This window comes from Podarcis bocagei, assembly GCF_964188305.1.
Source record: "Podarcis bocagei genome assembly, chromosome: 14".
NCBI classification, from domain to species: Eukaryota; Metazoa; Chordata; class Lepidosauria; order Squamata; family Lacertidae; genus Podarcis; species Podarcis bocagei.
Window position 1 is genome coordinate 56034615 of NC_138139.1, and position 15926 is coordinate 56050540.

At 46.1% G+C, this 15926-nt stretch overlaps 1 protein-coding gene across 2 annotated transcripts in view; it reads right to left on the bottom strand.

Moving 5' to 3' along the window:
- Nucleotides 1-15926, bottom strand: part of CREBBP (CREB binding lysine acetyltransferase) — a 69185-nt gene that overhangs the window by 48898 nt on the left and 4361 nt on the right. For both annotated transcript variants that reach the window (XM_081170254.1, XM_081170253.1), the window contains exons 3-4: nucleotides 7349-7528; nucleotides 1288-1537 (exon numbers count right to left, since the gene is read on the bottom strand). In XM_081170254.1, coding sequence (XP_081026380.1) covers nucleotides 1288-1537; nucleotides 7349-7528 — 430 coding nt within the window. The remainder of the gene's footprint in view (nucleotides 1-1287; nucleotides 1538-7348; nucleotides 7529-15926) is intronic.

A 15926-nucleotide genomic window follows, 5' to 3' on the forward strand; every position in this document is an offset into this window, starting at 1 on the left:
TGTCCTGGGAGCAGCCTTGTTACATTTTTATCAATGACTTAGATCAGGTCTGTCCACCTTCCAAGAGACTGCAATCTACTCCCAGTATGAGTAGTTTGCTGCAGCTACAAAAATAGGCTAATACAAGTTTAGGCTGCTTCAGCAGAAGCACTGTTTCTAAGAAGAAACATCATGGTACACATGTACCAGCACAACCAGACGCCTTCATTTGCCCCAGCTGCAACAAAACATATTCCCCCCATATCGTCCTCTACAACCACAGCAGGTGCTGTAACTCTCCAATGGTTTGACTTCACCCCTGTAGGCACACTCTTCCCACTGTCTCCCGAGACAAGCAGATGCCAACCAGTGTTTCTAAGTGGTGAGAATTAACAGGCCCATTTTATTCTGCATCTGGAGTCCTGAGTCTAGCTCTGGGTGCCACACTTCCAAGAACGCAGGCAAACTGGGATAGGTTCAAAAGGGGAGTGAAGTTGGTCGGTAGTATGAGAAACAAGTCTTATGAGGAAAGTTTGAAGACTGAGGGGAGGCATAGCAGCCCTCTTCCAACCCATGAAGAGTTCTCCCAGAGAAGAGAGCAAAGAGGGAACACAGAGGTTTAACAGTATTAAGATCAATGGGGTAGATTTCAGCTTAACTTTAGAAGAGTAAGAACAGCTTGGCAATGGAAGCAGTTTTCTGGGAAGGGGGCCTCCAGCAGAGGGTAGGCAGTCATCTCTTTGTCGTGTGTAGGGAGGGGAGTACTCTAGCTCTGGATCTCCAACGTTAGCAGGGGGTCAAGCTAGATGCCTACATGGTCAGGGTGGGACTTGCTTAGTCTGCCAAAGTACTTCTGAAAGGATCCGAGTGTCCTGCCTGTCTCCTGCTGCAGGTTTGCTGCAAGACCTTGAGGACTGCAGAGAAAAGCAGCAGTAGCCTGGAACCTTCTGATGAGGCCAACAGGTGTGCTTCTAGAGGCAATCTGCAAATCAATACTTATTATCCCATCTGCTTCCAAGTGAACCGAGGAATGGTGAGAGTTTCAAAAACAATATAGGACTAAACCACAAGGGAGGGAATTAACCCCCAATGCCAGAAGCCCTGGAGAGCTACCTACTCCGTATATGGTCTGGTCTGGAATTGGAGAAGTGCCTCCTGTTGCAATAAAGTCAACTTGGCCATGACGCTCAGACTTAAGGAGGCCCAGTTTCACTGACCAGAAAGAGGGACACAATCGTGCAGAAGACAAACAACTGGAGAACCATATACCACAGACCTCCTGACATGGTTTTAAACCCTTGCTCTTACCTTGACAGGCCTTTCCAGCTTGACAATGTGTCATATGATTGAGGACATTTTTCATGGTTCGGCAGTGGGGAAGGGCACATGGCCGCACCTCTCCGTTGGCTTGCTCTCGTCTCTGACACTTGTGAGCATGAAGTAGCAGAACCAACTGTTGCTGAATAAGTTTGCGTTTCTCAGGGTCAGCTGTTGGCCCGGCTGCCATTGCCTGCGTTGGTACAATTCCCACCTGCTGTACCTGGGTTTGCATTTGAGACTAAAAAGAAAGACAAAACATTTTTGTATCACCTTACGAAGCTTCACTTAGGACAGAACAACTTGCAATGCAAACTTATTAAAGAGTATCCATTTGATCACCATCTCAAACTAATTTGCCACAACTAACAGCCACTAAGATTCCACCATGCAATTTTTAGCATTTACTTTGTGGGAGAACTTATAGCTTTGCACTCTACCCTGGACATAAATACTCAGAAGTGCCAGTAAATTCAATGGGAACTCCTGAGGTGTGCTGTGAACCAGATGTATGCATGATTCTAAACATGTTGCTTGCAAGTCTCGCTCCTTACAATGCTGTTGCCATCCACATGAGATTAGATGAGAATGACTGACAGTTTAAGCTACTTTGCCTCCATCTGAAAGCACCTGTTGTTGTCTACTTCCACATTTGTTGCTTTCCTTTTTAATAATATTTCAGCAGACAGTATGTTCTCTTTCTAAATTATCACCAAATCATAACTAGCACTCCAAGCAGTTCAATGTGGACCACCTCAGACAATTCTCAGACAATACTTGGAGGTCGATTCACACTTCTCCAGATCACATTTGTCAGTTTAAAACCAGTATTTTAAAAAGCTTTCACTTTTAGTTTGGCAAACCATTCATGCTTATTCAGCAAAGAAAAAGTTGCCATCCCAAAGAATTAGAGATATAAAACAAAAACTGCAGTGCTTTTCCTGGGCCAACAATAGCTGGCATAGAAGTGTCCTAACAGAAGCAGGCACTGTTCCTCAGACTTTGCTAAGTATGTTCTGCAGGTAAAGAGAACAGTACACTCTCAGGTCAGCAAGTACTGACTGGCCCAACGTCGCCGTCTTTTGCACAAGGCAGTTTCTGAAAGGAGCGCATCCGCTTCACTTCTGAAGACACATCCAAAACCCGTGACCAAGGTGGGGATGACCCAACAGGGAAGCTGCCAAGCCCAGCAGCCCCACCAATGCTGGGGCTCCAGTGTGCAGAGAGACAGCTTGCTCTTCTCTGCTAGAGGCCTCCAGCTCCTGCCTTCTCAGCAAGTGGAAGAACAGCAAGGCAGGGAACCCCAACATTTCTCCTTCACTCTACAAAAGCAGCACCTGGTTCCTCCTTGGTTTGGAAAATGCTCACCAGTAACTTCAAAAAATTTAAGGATTGGTGGCTCCTGCAAGCAACCAGAATTTGGACCGTTTATAAGGCCTCAGAAAACCTCAGGCCTTGGCCTTTATTTTATTATTATTACTTGCTAAATTATTTATTAAATTTGTATCGCGCCCTTTGCCTGCAGGTCTCAGGGCAGTTACAATGTAAAAACACAATATAAAAGCACAAGATGCATAATAAAAACAAACACAACCCAAGAACCTGTGCCCTTCCCAACACATTTTGGAAGGGCACTGGGCATCAATCAGCCCAAGGCCTGGTTAAAGAGGAACCTTTTCACCTGGCGCCTGAAGGTGTACGATGAAGGCGCCAGGAGAACCTCCCTGGGGGGAGTATTCCACAAATGGGGAGCCACTGCAGAACAGCAGGAGAAAGCAAACGGGGCTGGATCAGGAAGGGGAAAGTGAAGAACACTGCCTCCTCTTATGACAGTAGGCCCTTCTGCTGAATCAAAAGCTGTTCTGTGACATGGATGGCAGCACTGGATTTAACATCAAATATCATTTATGTTCATCTATAGCACCATCAGTGTGCCTAATGCTTCAGAGCAGTGGTTTTCAATTAGTGTGTCGTGGCACCCTGGGGTCAAGGGTGCCACGGGCAACCCTGGCCTCTGTCCCCCTTTCCTTCCCTCCTTCCTCTGATGCCCTCTTGCATCTCTGCTTCCCAGAGGCTTGCACAGTTCCCCAGCGACAAGCTCTGCAGGCGAGTGCTGCCTCTGGGGCTGGCTGGGGGTGCTGGTCGCCAGGAGCTGAGGCAGCCTCAGAGCGAGCAAGCAAGCAAGCAAGCAGGCCAGGGAGCCCAGCCAGTCCACCAGCCCCTGGGGCTGGGAATGGACAGACTAGTGGGAGGTCAGGCAGGCAAGCAGGCAGTGCACTGGCCTTTCTTGTGTTTGCTGTGTGCAAGGCCAGTCTGCCTGGGAGCTGAGTGCCCAATGCTGAAGGGGAGCCTTTCCCCCATGTAGGCCTGGCAACGCCCACTGCTGCCTCCCCAGATAAGGCGAGGGCCTCATGTTCTCCTCTGGACCAGTAAGGCTGGGGGCATCCTCTTCCCAGGCCCCTCTCTTTTTTGGGGGGGGCAGCTCAGAGACCATGGGCAGCAGCAGATGACTGGAGGACTCCAAAGGAGAGGGGAGAGAAGAGGCTGCCAGCTCTGGGGTGACATAACTGGGCTCCCAAGCTAGGGTTGCCATTCACCTGGGGATTTCCCAGACATAGCCGGGAAACTGCCGTCAGAAACAGTGTCAGGGTGGAAATCGCTGAAATGTTTGGGAAAAATCTGGACGTATGGTAACCCATGTTGAAAGTGTAGATTTTGGCAAAATTCCTTTAAAACAGCAGCTCAAAAACTAAAAAAGGAGAAAAAAACTCAACAACTTTGCCACAAAAGTGCTCAACAACTTTTGTGTCCAGATTTCCACTTTCCGTCCGTTAAGAGTTTGGGTGTAATCTTCGATACCTCCCTCTCTATGGAGGCGCAGATTACAACTATAACAAAGGCGGCATTTTTTCATCTCCGCCAAGCTAAGCAGTTGGCCCCTTATCTCTCTCACCCTGACCTAGCCACTGTGATCCACGCGACGGTCACCTCCAGACTGGATTATTGTAACTCGCTCTACGTGGGGCTGCCCTTGAGACTGACCCAGAAACTCCAGCGGGTGCAGAATGCCGCGGCGAGACTCCTTATGGGGTCTTCGCTGCGAGATCACATTCATCCGGTACTATACCAACTGCACTGGCTCCCGGTGGAGTACAGGATCAGGTTTAAGGTGCTGGTTTTAACCTTTAAAGCCCTATACGGCCTAGGACCCTCGTACCTACAGGACCGCCTCTCCTGGTATGCCCCACAGAGGAACCTACGGTCTGCAAATAAAAACATCCTGAAGGTCCCAGGCCTCAGAGAGGTTAGGCTGGCCTCAACTAGAGCCAGGGCTTTCTCGGCTGCGGCTCCAATCTGGTGGAACGCTCTGTCACAAGAGACTAGGGCCCTGCGGGACCTGACATCTTTCCGCAAGGCCTGCAAGACAGAGTTGTTCCACCAGGCCTTTGGTCAGGGCCCAGCCTGACTCCCTCCTCTGGCAACCTGCACAGAACTTTGCTTAACGGTTGCCATTAATTTGATTTTAATTAATTGTTATAATGAAATGTTTTAGAATGTTAGATTATTTGATTGTTTGATTATTTGATTGTTGTTAGCCGCCCTGAGCCCGGCTTTGGCTGCGGAGGGCGGGATATAAATAAAATTTATTATTATTATTATTATTTTGAAATATGGCAACCCTATCGTAAGCCCCACAGGGGTGCTGCAAAAAGAATGTACGGTAGTTGGTCAAGGGATACACTGACTCAAAAAGGTTGAGAACCTCTGCTTCAGAGAGTACAGGAGGACAGGCCATTCCGTGTTCAGGAGCAAACCCTCTAAAATTTGAGAAAAAGAGGCAGAGGAAGGGGAAGGGGAAGGGGAAGGGGAGGCACGAGAAAAGAGGGAAGCAATGTGTGGTTCTTCCAGCTGCACATGCTTAAGATTACACACAGCGCATGGGAACTAGGGGGTGAAAATGTGTCTTGAAGAAGCGTTTAAATGACGAGAGGTGGCAACACGTGAGGAAATCCAAGCACTGGCGGCCGCAAGGGAGAAGGGCGAGCAAAGATCAGAGCTGGAGAAAGTCCATGCAAGGTTCTGAAGGCAAGACAAGGAGCGTGAGGAGCAGCATCTGGGAATGGGATTTTAGGATGGGTGTCAGGTGATCAGAGAGGCGAGGAATAATTTTGGCAGCAGAGTGCTGAATAGACACAAAGAGACCAAGGTTAGATAATGGAAGACCAATGAAAAATATAAGGTCCCTTCCCCACCACGTTTTTCTTCTGACAAAAATATAAATTTATTGAAATTTTAAAAAACTATCAGTAAGTCTTTTACCCACTCGCTCACATTCAATAACACACACATACATACATGTGAAAATTGATCCCTGGATGAAATATTCAGATATCAATCTAAAAATGAACACAGCTGATTCTTCATTTTCGATGTTGCTTAAATTCTTAATGGCAGCATGTAATTTAGCCCTGCAGTCATTAAATCCAATTATTTTTCAATAAAACTAATGCAGGGACCCACCCAGCCATTTCCTCACTAATGTTGTGAACAGCCCTAAGACTGGCAGGTATAAGATGGCATACAAATGTAATTAATTAATTAATAATTTTATAGGGCTGCATTATCAGTGTTTGTTTGGTGGCCTCTAACTGCGCCCAAATACACCTGAAGAAGTGTGCATGCACATGAAGACTAATACCAAGAACAAACTTAGTTGGTCTCTAAGGTGCTACTGGACAATTTCTTTTTATTATTTTTTTGTAAAGGCCATGGGGTTTACTAAGGTCACCCAGGGACAGTGTGTGCAGAGATCCCAAGAGAAAGAGGAGAAAAGCAGTGGAAGAGCTTATGCTTACCAAAAAAACTGAAAGAAGGCTTAAGTAAGAGGAGAATCGTGGAAACCTAATGCGTAAAAGGAATCAAGTAGGGAAGAGTGAACAAGTATCAAAGGTGTTTGAACAAGGAGGTTTTAGATTTTGCAGCGTGGGGGGGGCAGTGGTCTTTGTGAAGGCAGGGGGATGTTGAGGGTGGGGGCAGACACCAGATTTAGAGGTTGAGAGTGAAGCTGGAGGAGGAAAAGTCATGGCAGGTGGAGCATGCTCCAAATGAGGAAGGTGGACCAAGAAAGAGATGGTTTCTTGAGGAGGTACTGACACATTCAAAATGGGACTGGGGGTGGGCTGGGAAAAGGAGCAAAGGGTCTGATTGTGTGAAGGAGAATAATGGAAGGACAGATGGCAACCCAGAAAACAGGACAGGATGAGGTGGGCACATCTGGAGAGTTTAGAGGAGGACAGCAGGATAGTCAATTCATCAAGCAAGGCAGACAGGAGTAAAGATTAGAAGAAACAGCTAGAAGAGGAAGAGATCATAGCAAATTGTTTCAAGAGTTTACTCCAACTCATATTTATGGTTAAAAATCTGAAGTTTCCAAATCCTGAATGGTCTTGCACTGCCACCTACCTCAATTTTTTCAGAAGCAAAAAGTGTTTTGAGTTGCCAAACATGAGCAAATAAAACCCTCTAACTCATTTACAGAAGTATATTCCTTCCTTGATATAGAGACTGAAGAGATTATATGCACTATATGTTTGAAAAACAGCCCTTTCATTTATAGATACGTTTCCCACTGTACATTTTTTTGAAGCAGAAAAGTTGCATAACAATTAATGTTTCTCATTAGCTTCCTTACTTTCACAAAAGTTGCTAACAGATGAAATTCCAGCAGCACGACCCATCAGAGCTGTTCCTGAAAACTGCTGAAATGAATGCTGCACAAGGATGCCAAATATCCAGCTAAGAAACAGTATCTGCGCACGTGCATCTTAGCAGGTAGTCTGGTAAAACGGTCCAAAATATCACACTGACTGCTGTGACTCCAAGCTATTCAGGGTGCCTCTATTTCCCCATGTCATATGACAGATCCAACACAATTTCTACTGAATATAAGAAGTCATCTTTTTCAGGGCAATTTTTACAAGCTTAGAAAGTTTGTGTCAATGGAAGGCATACAAGAACTATGGAGAAAAATTGTGAGCTGCAGAAAACTCACCATATTTGGCACACTGGTAACTGAAACACTCTTGATGTCTGAAGGAAAAGGAGACAAGCTATTTGCCATGCCTGGCTTATTTGGTAATGGAGAGTTGACTCCTGCTGCTCCTCCCATCTGCTGCCCTCCAGCTTGACTAAATGGCTGCCCGAAGGGATTTGGGTTACTGGCCATTCCCATCTGGAATGAAAGCAACATGATTACCATTAGTGCCTTGAATTCAACCAAATGTGGGTACAGACAGTAAGGAAAGCCATCTATTTTCCTGAGTCTCAGGTACAAAAGTACAGCTGGCTGAATGAATAACCTGCCCCTATCTTATGAGTTAGTGATCTAATCACAGGTATGGTTTTGCTTTACCCCAGCCACAAACTGCAAATATTTCTTTTGAAGAAATGAGATTTACTACTCAACATGGTGTTAAGCACACAACCCACAAAGAGGAAGTTGTTTGCCCGTTACCTTTTTATTCCTGCTTAGAACACTTAATTGTAAGGGCTGCATCCTTTGTGACGGCCCAAGGATAGCTAAAAGCTCTGCCCAAATAGTTTGGGCTGCAATCCCATAGTGGAAGTGGGAAGCAGAAGAGCAAATGGCAGCTTCTCTGTCTACTCTGACAGGCAATGCTTAAGAGTTTGCAGTTCTGATGCTTGAACTGGCAAGCCCCAGCCCCTGCAACTAGGCAGGCCAGATCCTGCCCCTCAAGCCTCACTTTTGTGGCCTCCATAGTTTCTAAGCACTTTGCGCGCAAGCAGAGCTTCAAGTGACCACTGCTCTTTGTAAGTTTCATCATTTTAAGTGATATGAACTTTTTCTACCATAGTGACTTATTTCATCTTCATGCTCTACTAACAACCTTGAAAGTTACATTGTTCCTCAATTACTAATCAATTAATTACTCATCTGCAAGTGTTATTATGCAAAATTTATAAAGGGGGAGGGAACTACTGCTGAAACCTCAGTGCTGGGAGAGGTGAGTGCAGGGCTGCCAGCATGATGCACAAAGGGGCAGAATGGCAGCTGTTTTGCTCTCCCTTGAGTCGACCAGCCAACCAGGGTTCAGGAGGCTGCAGTGGCTGCCTCTCCCCTCTAAAGGTGATGCTATTTAGGAGTATTTTAAACTTGTATTTCCTGATTTATGGCTCTCTCTAATCAAGCTACCATTTTTTTCCATTATCAGATGGGATGTACATTTTTAACACCAGCATATTTTTCCTCCAGTTGAGGCTCTCTGCCATTTGTGACACCAGTGGAGCAAACGGTAGCAAAGGAAAGCCATGATTCAGTTGTGTCCTGAGGGAGCACAATGCTGTGCAGAACTACAAAGTGTTAGGCATTACCAGGCGTCCTACTGTGGAAAGTGACAGTGCCAAAGAACAACTCTGGAGCCTCAATTTTTTTTAGCCCTGTTCCCTGAAACAAATTGTCAGTGCATCTGAAAATGTAGGTGGTCAGTTTTCTACCCCTTTTCAGTATTCAGGCCCTGCTGGTGTGCTTGCATTAGAGTTTATATATTCACTTTCCACTCCCAACACCTCACACCTTCAGAATTAGGGGGCTGCATGCTTCTGGAAAGCAGCTGCTGGAGACAGGAGTGGAACGGGACTCTTGGTCTTCACGCAGAGCTTCAAGTGTGGACAAGCAAGGCTGCTCCAATATTCTTATGTTGCTGAATGATTTACATGAGAAGCTGCCTTATACCTAATACCAATGCTGTCTACTCTGGCAAGCAGCAGCCCTCCAGGGTCTTTCCCATCACCTGCTTTTTAAACTGGAAATGCTGCCAGGAACTGAGCCTGTGATACCTTCTGTATGCAAAGAGCATGTTCTGCCAGTGAGTGGCAGTCCTTCCCTGTGTAATTCTCGAACAAAGTTGCCTTAAGACAACATTCAAAGGGCAAAGCTTAGACAAACCTCTAACTCGGTCAATGTAAAGCCCAGCACTTTTGCCATGAATTAAATAGCAATTATTAAAATCATGCTTCCGGTTGCTTCAGTGTAGGTTAAGACAAGCCTTTAAATGCTGGTCACAGTTCCACAAAGCCAAGCTGGCCTCTGCCCTTGCCCTCATTGCACTGTCTGCTACAATCTACTGAAAGGGGTGTGTGTGTGTTGCAGCACGTGCCTGCAACATGGAATGCGCACCCCCATATGGTGTGGGAAGGGACATACCTTTCTGAGGTTCTCTCTTCCTTTTTGTCATTTTATTTGCAATGCCCTTACATCATCAGACTTACTGCACCCTCCTGTAAGTGTTGAGGATCGGGCCACATCAAAAGCTACCTCAGCATCTCATCTAATCAAAGGCCATTAACACCAGCCTTGTTTCCCATTCTGGGGCTGACCAGACACCTCTGAGCAGCTCACAAGGAGGGCACAAGGCTAACTCCCAGGCCTGCTGTTTGTTCCTGGCACTGACCAGAGGAGCTCTGCATCTGAAGCACTCACAAATTTGTCCAATCGTTTTCTTATAGTCCATCTAAGCTACTTGTTGCAAAGAGTTCTCAAAGTCAGTTATGCATTATGAGCAGAGAGGTACCTCCATCTAACCCCACCCTCAACACCCTGAGGGAAGCCACAATTTCAAACTACAACTCCCATCAGCCCTAGGACACATGAGCCAATGCCAGTGATGGGAGTTGTAGTTCAGCAACATCTGGAGAGCCAGTGGTCCCCTACACCCTATACTGTCTAATTCAAGGTACTCACATTAGTGCTTAAAGCCCTAAATTTTATCTATTCAATTGTTTATTTCTTCAATTTGTATAGCATGCTTTATCTGAAAATCTCAGGGCAGTTCATAACATGAAGATAAAAGATAAAAACACAAAATACATGACTTGTGCCCCAAATATCTGACCACCTCCATCCCTGCTGACCTTCATGGGTGTTTAGATCTCTTTCTGAGTGAGTGGGTCAGTTGGTGTCTCTTGGTAGTTCCACCAAGCTCAAAAGTGTGGGGAATGGCACTCCGGGGGGGGGGGGAGGGCTTTCCTTGTGGCAGCCTCTAAACTGTGGAACTCCCTCCCCCCAGAGGTGCTCCTGACACCTTCACTGTACAGCTTCCATAGCATGCTGAAGACGCACCTCTTTGCCCTGGCCCTCAAGAGTTGCTTTGCTGAATTTGTACCATTCTGCTCCATTTAGAATGGCTTTCCTTGTTTTTATACTTGCAAGGATGCTATCTGTGGCACTGTTTGATCACTGGCTGAATGAAACTAGCTGGCGTATGGGCATGGTCCAGAACCTGGCCTTGGCTACAAGAAGAGACTTTGCCATCCCTTCTCCTTGGAAGCAGACCCACAGGAAGATGAAGGAGAAGGGGCTGGTTGGCACTATCCTGGCCCCTGCCTGCTCTCCCGGCCAGAGAAAGAGGGCGGCGGGGAGAGAGTGAGTGTATTTGTCGGCATCAGTTGCTTGGCTGCCTTGTCCCACTTAGTATTTGCCTGCAGGTTAGAGGGGTCTTCTGGCCGACTGCAAAGTGTGGCAGATTTGACTGCTGGCTGAGTGAACAAAGCAAGAGTAGTAAGAACTCTCTTACCAGCAGTGGGCTGGACTGTGGTCAGGTCATCCCCAAAGGGGCTGACACCAAAGGATATTGCCATTTGGGGGATTTACAGGACAGTTAGGATTTCATTTTATGGGTTCCTCCTGAGGAGCAGGAGGTAAGGGAAGAAGTGTGGAGAAGGCATTTCAGTCTTCCAAATGGCAATGTAAGGTGTGCTTACTGCTAGTTGCTAGCTTATCATCTGTGGCCCTCGTCTCTGTGCTGCGCTTAGCGGTGCTAGTGTTGCCCAGATGTGTGTGTCATAGGGGCTTACAATGATATGACCCCAATTTCAGTGGTGGTGGCCAGCGGAAGGTAGAGTCTGAGCAGAGCGGCTGACTACCATCTCAGGCAGAGGCCCAGACGTTTGGTCCCCATCCCCAGTTTCAACCCACACTTCTCTGGAAGTTCCTGGTAGCTTATCTGCTGAGCCCTCTAGTGCCATGGTGGTGCCATTAAATGCCAGATCAGCCTGTAACAAGGCCTTGTGCTGAAACTACATGGGTAATGGTTTGGGAGCAACACTGGGAAAGGTCTAAAATTACATCCTTTAATGTAATTCCCACTGAATGTAATGAAAAGTGGGGGGAAGAAACCTGGAATTTTCCATTCCATGTTTGTAGAAGGAGAGTCCAGTTTTTTTGTAAGCAAAGTTTGTCAGTTAATAACAGAAATCTGTATCATGCTTCCAAGAAGCGCCATCCATGTTAAGAAAACCATGGCTATTGCATATTACTGGCATTGAAATACAGAAGGTGAAAATAATAGAAAAAGACAGACTGCAAAGTAGGGTCAGAAAGGAAAAGGGGGAAGGCTGAAGATTTGGAAAGTTAAAGGTGCAAGACGGCTGTAACTAGAACACTGACAACAAAACTGTTGCAAAAATACAGAATGTGGATGATAGAAAACAGGTATCGACGTTAAACCTGCTTGCGGAAACTTAAGTCAGCCTAAAGTGAAGGAAGAGCTTCTAAATGAGTTTGACCAAAACAAAGTTGTAGGATAACTGGGATTCTAGGTGAATCAAAGAAAGAGGTGGAAACAGTGCAGGACTATAAAGACCACAACGTAGGTTGGAAAACCAGTGCAGTTGACCTTGCAGCTGTGGTTACTAAGGCCCAATTCATTTTTTATAGAGTTACAAGCTTGGTGGATCAGGGGAATGCTGTGGATGCAGTGTATCTTGATTTCAATAAGGCCTATGATAAATTCCCCCATGATATACTTACGGACAAGACGGTAAAATGTGGCCTGGATGCGATTAACTGTTAGGTGGATTTGTAATTGGTTGACCGACCGAACCCAAAGAGCTGGGTTCACTAACGCTTCCTTGTCATCCTGGAGAAAAGGGACAAGTGGGGGACTGCACGGCTCTGGCCTGGGCCTGTTGTTGTTCAATGTCTTTATAAACCTGGGTGAAGATACTGAGGGGATGCTCATCCAATTTGCAACTGACACCAAACTCGGAAAGGTAGCTCATGCAGCAGAAAAGAGAATTGGGATGCGATATGACCGTAACAGATTGGAAAATCTTAGGGCCCAACCTAAGAAAATTAATTTCAGCAGAGACAAATGTAAGATTCTACACAGACAGGAATAACCAGCTGCACAAATCGAAGATGGGGGACACCTGGCTTGCCAGTAGCACATGAGAAAAAGATCCAGGCAGACCACAAGCTGAACATGAGTCCACAGTGTGATGCAGCAGCAAAAAAGCTCATGCTATTCTAGGCTGCATCAACAGAAGTCTAGTGTCCAGATCAAGGAAAGCAATAGTACCACTCCATTGTGCCTTGGTCAAACCACACCTGGAGTCCTGTGTCCAGTTCTGCGCACCACAATTTAAGGAGGATATTGACAAGCTGGAAGGTGTGCAGAGGAGAGAGACCAAGATGATCAAGGGCCTGGAAAGGTTGAAGGAGGCTGGGTATGTTTAGCCTGGAAAAGAGGAGCTACTTTGGGCAGCTTCCAGCAAAATATAAAACTTAATAAAATGTCATAAAATGGCTTCAAGTGACAAAAAAGGAGATTCCAAATCAACATCAGGAAGACCTTTCTGATGGTAAGAGCTGTTCGACAGTGGAACAGTCTCCCTTGGAAGGTTGTGGACTCTCCTTTCTTGGAGGTTTTTGAGAAGAGGATGGGTGGCCATTTGTCATTTATGACCTAGCTGAGATTCCTGCATTACAGGAGGTGGACTAGAGAAGAACCATCAGTATCCCTTCCAACTTAAAATTCTATGGCCCTGAAGAAGCTAGATGTACCTCTTCAGCAACAAGGGAAACATACAGCCACCAAGGGGCAAGCTCCACAAACTAGTGATTGAAAGATTTCACCGAGACATTAACTCCTCAACCTTGGCCCCCCAGATGTTTTTTGGCCAACAACTCCTATGATCCCTAGCTAGAAGGACCAGTGGTCAGGGATGATGAGAACTGTAGTCTCAAAACATCTGGAGGGCCAAGGCTGAGGAAGCCTGCATTAACTGCGGGTAGGGATTTGGAGCCAATATGACTTCCATTCACAAGAACACCAAGCTAAATTACCTAAAATCCTTTCTGGGTGGGGCAACAGCTGCAAAACCTTAACCCAAGTAAAAAGGACAACTGATATATTGGCTTTCTGCCACATAGATAATGTCCGTGAGACTCAAGTACACAGTCTGGAGTCCATGGGAGTTCTCTCCAATACCTATGGAAGTCTGTTGTCCTTTATCACATGCAATTTCAGTGGCCTGCCAGCAAAACTAGCTGCTGACGAATGCTACTTCTTTAAATTTAAACTATTTACTGTATAACCAACTCTTCATCTACACAGACACCAGAACATAAAAAAGCAAATAATGTAACATACAGCGCACACACACAAAATGCAACCATTGAAACAAATATATGTAACTTAAAAACATTTTAAGTTCACCAACTTAAAATGCCTGGGAAAATGTGTCAGTCTTAACATGCCACTTAAGTTATAACAAAGTTTGGTCCAGTCATTCCAGACAAGGCACCAACAAGAAGGGTTTATCCCAAATCACCACATAGCAAGCTTCTGCAAACAGTGGAATACAGAGAGGAGCCTCTTTTGATGATCCCAAGAACCTGGCAAACAGGAGCACCCGGGCATCGGCGGGAGGAAGAGGCCGAGCAGCGGCAGCTCTGCCAATCAAATGCCGTGTCTGGTTTACCTCAGTGGGGCATAGGGACGTCTCTGCCAATCAAGCGCCACTGAGGTAAACCAGGTGCAGCGTTTGATTGGCAGAGCCACCGCCACTCGGCCTCTTCCTCCTGTCACCATCGCTGGGAGCCTCGGCTTTGTGGCGGGTTCCAGCTTTGTGGTGCGGGCCGGACCCAGGTGGGCCCTGATCTGGCCCGAGGCCCCTAGTTTGCTGACCCCTGCAGTACATCACAGCAATGCAGTCAGGAGGATACTAGAGCACAGATCACTGTGACCGCAGACTATCCTTGCCTAGGACAGTCCTGGCCAATGAACCACCTCAAAATGGAAAAAGGCCACCTGAATCTGTAAGTAACAATGTTGGATGCAGAAGCACCCCCAGAATACATATTTGTTAAAAGCAGCAAACCAGTGGGGAAAAAATGTCACCGACTCCCATCTCAGAGATGACACAGCAGGATAACATGGTCAAAGCCACTGAGAGAATAAAGAGGGTCACACTTCTCCCATTTCTCCCCCAACAATGGTCATTCATCATGGCAAGACTGTCTCAGGATCAAACCTAACACTGAACCTGGATGAAAATGGACCCAGATAATCCACTATGTCCAACGGCACTTGGAGTGAATCTCCGCCACCTTCTACAGCTCCTCATCCAAAAAGAAGGTTTTCACAACTGGGCAATAGCTATTACAAGCTTCCAGGTCCAAAGGGAGAAAAGATCACATCTACACACACACACACACACACTTTTGCCACACTAATTTTATCTCCTGAAGTCAAAACTTCACATTTTGCATGAAGTCTGCTTTGCCATGGTCAGATGGAAGAGCATGCAACTCCTCAAGGTAGAGGAGACTTCAGTGATTCACCGCAGACCCTCCAATTCTAACCCCTCTAAGGAGGAGCTGTGATCACCTGGAATTAGAATACAGAAACTTATACCTATTACATTTTCAGTACTTGACCCTCAGAAGTTTTGAGGCGGAGAAGAGATTCATTTTGGCTTCCTGGTTGTAAGTACAAATCAGTGTTGCAGATGTACATGTAACTACCTTTCAATTCCCCTGAAGACAAAGTATCCAACACAGCAAAATACCTATGATCCATAAGAGAAGCAGGGACCTTCAGGCTTCTCTGCCTGGCCTTGGATCTCCCCAGGCCATCCCTCTCCTGCGCTGGGCCACATCTACCTCAAGTGCTTTTGCTGTGTGTGTATAAATAAAACCCTCTTTGTGAGGGTGAAATATACGCTACTGTGAAAAGACTGCATAGCCATTGCTCTGCCAACTTTTTTGCCTCTGGCCTCATCTACCACTGGCATGTACCCCCACAGCAGATCTTCTACAGGGGACTGCAGCCCTCAGGTTGAAGAAGATTCCCCCATCCCTGCTCTACAGCCAGAATGCGCACAGATGCTTCCCAATCCCACATTAGGAGATCTTAACATTGAATGTTAATTTAAAGTAAGCTGAGGTAATGATATGACCCTCAGAACATTTCTGGGAGTGGGGTGCTCTTGCTTGTCTAGAGTACCTGACAAAATCCCCTTTATTCCACCCAGGTAAACAAGTTTGCTTTCTGTTCAATTGTCTTCTCCCCTGCAACTGGTGGCAGCATTTAGTAGAGATGCTCAAGTCCAAAAAAAAATCCTTTCCTGAACAGCAATAGAATAAAGGGCTCCTTAACACTGAATATTTACAACACTGTAATACCTGAAAGTATTAAGAGCTGTATCCAAGGCTAGTCCTACTCAGAGAAGAAAGACCCATTAAAACAATGGACATGATTAACTTAGATCCATGAATTTTTAAAGGTCTATGCTGAGTAGAGCTTAGTTGGATACCACCCTAAGTG